This window comes from Charadrius vociferus, unplaced genomic scaffold (genome assembly GCF_000708025.1).
Source record: "Charadrius vociferus isolate BGI_N301 unplaced genomic scaffold, ASM70802v2 scaffold321, whole genome shotgun sequence".
Classification (NCBI taxonomy): Eukaryota; Metazoa; Chordata; class Aves; order Charadriiformes; family Charadriidae; genus Charadrius; species Charadrius vociferus.
Window position 1 is genome coordinate 1,538,641 of NW_009646934.1, and position 2,961 is coordinate 1,541,601.

At 55.5% G+C, this 2,961-nt stretch overlaps 1 protein-coding gene across 1 annotated transcript in view; it reads right to left on the minus strand.

Moving 5' to 3' along the window:
• AXIN2 (axin 2) overlaps nt 1-563 on the minus strand; it is a 25,718-nt gene extending 25,155 nt beyond the window's left edge. Inside the window, exon 1 of the mRNA XM_009894800.1 lies at nt 194-563. Coding sequence (XP_009893102.1) covers nt 194-563 — 370 coding nt within the window. The remainder of the gene's footprint in view (nt 1-193) is intronic.
• Nucleotides 564-2,961: the final 2,398 nt, after the last annotated feature.

Below are 2,961 nucleotides of genomic sequence, written 5' to 3' on the forward strand. Positions count from 1 at the left end.
CCCCCCATCTGTTAAATATTAAACAGACACGGAACGGAGTTTTTTTAACTTCGCACAAAAGGTTTTAATTAGGGATTGGCCCCCAAACCTGCCCTCCAGATCCAAGGCGCCTCCTGCCCTCCTCCCCGAGGCTGGACGGGGCGGGGGGGGCTCCGGCGTTCCCCCGGGGGTGGCTGTGCCCCCCATCCCCAACCTCGGCATCGCCCACCTCGGCCCAGCAGCTCCAGTTCCCTCTTACTGGAGCCCAGCAAAGGCGGCCCGGCTCGGTGAGCGGGCAGGGAGCTCGCCCCGGGGTGGGGGGCAACGCCGGAGCAAGGCGAGCTTTTGCAGTCAAGCTCTGCTTCGTTGTCATCATTATCGTCATTATTAATTCCTAGATTGCAAGTCCTTCTCGAGGCCCCACATGGATTCTCTCTGCCATATCCCTGAGCAAAGACTTTGGCATCAACCCCCAAGTAAGCGGGAGACCCCGTGTAGCGGTCCCCCCCCTCCTCGAGCCCCTGGGCAGGGACCGTCGCGGGCACCGCCACCGCCGAGCCCCGTGCCTCGCTGCACCCAGGCATGCAGCTGGGCTCAGCGCCCCGCCCTCCCCCTCCATCCCCCTTTTTTCCCTGAAAAAGCTTTGGACAATGAGCCTGCTTGCCCTGGCCAGCGGGGTGTGCTGCATGCGGGGGCCGGCACGGGGATGGCGGCCGGGCAGCGCCGGGCACGTGGCAACGCCAGAGGGCAAAAAGAAACGGCACCTTCCATTTGTGGAACATTGCTTATGGCATCTCCTGGGAAATACAACAGCAAAGTTGTTCATCACAGAATCATAGAATCGTCTAGGTTGGAAGATCATCCAGTCCAACCACTAACCTAACACTACCAAAACCACCACTAAACCATGTCCCCAGACACGTCCCATGTCATTGGCCCAGCCCTCCTCCCCTTGCCCTCACCCCACAGGGGCACACGAGCTGCCCGTGCCCACCAGCAAAAACACCCACCGCCCCAAGAAACGGAGCCGAGAGGGACACTGCTCCCACCGCTGAGGGTGGTCCCCACCAGCCTCACCCCGCTCCCTCCCGCCCTGCCAACCCCCTGCGTCTCCGCAGCGAGGGGGGGACCCCGTGGTGGAACTCCAAGGGAACGATGGGGCGCACAGGACCCCAGCACACTGGGGAAACCCCAACTCTGCTCCCAGGGGCTTAACCCGATCCGAAACTGGAGGACAGAGCCCAGCGTCGTGGCCGTGAACCCGCGCAGCTCCCTTCCCACCCGAGCTGCCTCCTCTTTATGCGCCGTTGAAAAAGCAACCGGTTTGCGACATTGCTAAACACGGTGCTCAGCTTCGCCCCGCGCTGAGGAGCTCCCCGTTTCTTCCTCTCATCTGGGCCCTGCTCAAACCACCGGCTCTGCCAAGGTGACGAGCAAAACACTGACAAAGCCGTGCGTAGCGGTGGCCCTGGACGTGGCAGCCTTTGAAGCTGCAATTTCAATCAGCTCCGGGATGGCTGAATCCATCGGAGAGCCCCGCACCGCAGCGGGGAGCTAACCGTGCGTATTCGTAGGTGCCTGGGCCAGACAACCTGTGCTAATAATACTATATAACGTGTGGGTGAATTAGTTGTTGCTGCCTCATTACACACTTTTCAGACCTGGGAATGGCTACCATTGGGCACGGAAAGCAAACTTTATGCCAAACCCATGAGCCGAGCAGTAAAAGCCATTTCTAGGCACAAGAAGCAGTTACGAATTATTAGAATTACTATTGTTTGTGCTGCTGATGATGCCAAGTATCGACATGCAGCTATGCCAGATGCTACTGAGCCGTACAAAAGGATCCTTTCCTGGGAGAAGGAACAGCCTCTATCCACCAGGCCCCTTGCGATGGTGGTGCTGAGAACACCTCCAGCCAGGACCTCCAACCACCAGGAGCTGATTGATCACCGCCTGGTACCTGTATCTTGAACTTGCTTTGAAACGATGTTGGCATAAAAAGCTCTCTGAGTCCCATTTGCTACCATAGCGCAGAAAATTAAGCCATTACAATGGAGGCAGAAAGCCTTGGACTTTTCCACTTTGGAAGAAAATCTCATTAAGTATCATTCATTATATTTCATAAAAACATCATTAAACCAACTCATTTTCTCCAGGTCCCGTTGTGCAATGACACTGCCCTGCACCGATGCCCTGGGAGCGCACCAAGCGTCGAGTCCCGCAGCCAGGTACTTAATGTACCGCCTTCTTCGGGATCGCACGTGCGTAAGAGCAGCCCACCCAAAGACCTGTCTAACCCACCATCCTCTTTATGACAGTCACCAAAAAGGGATGCTTTGGGAAAAAAGAAACGAGAGGAGGGCAAGCCCCTGGGGACGTGGCTTTGTGTGGAAGTGCCCGTGGAGCAGTTTGTCCTCCCCAAAGCTGCGGTGGCCCCGTTCGTTTTCTGCGTGTCCAGTCGGGGAGTCTATTTTCTCCTCCTGCCGACAGGGAAGAGTCACGTAGTGCCTGAGATTTGAAAGCGATCCGATGAACTAGGCAGGCGGTGGCAGGTACAAGAAGGTCTTCCAGAGTTTTCTTCATCTTTATCAGTTTCTGGAAGTCCTTGTTCGCAGATCTACAGGGAATCTCTGTGTTCAGGTAGCAGCTGCACTCATCAAGAAAGCCGAGTATCTTTGAATTTCCTTCTGATTTTCCAGTCTAAACTTGAATCTGAATTCCCAGGCTGAACAGAAGGAAAATTAACTATTTATGTTTTATTTGTTGGGCCTTCTGTGTTTTAGATAAAAATTCAGTAAACGGGTGAGAAAATGACTGCAAAAAGCTGTATAAAGTAGCGTCCCCCAGTCAGGCTCATGCCCTCATGGTGCCGCTGCAAAGGCCACACGCGTCCCCTCCTCCCTGGCCGCTGCTGTAGAGCGCGTCCACAGGCAGCGCAGAGAAGCTTGAAGTCAGATTATGCCACCAAAAAGGAATAAT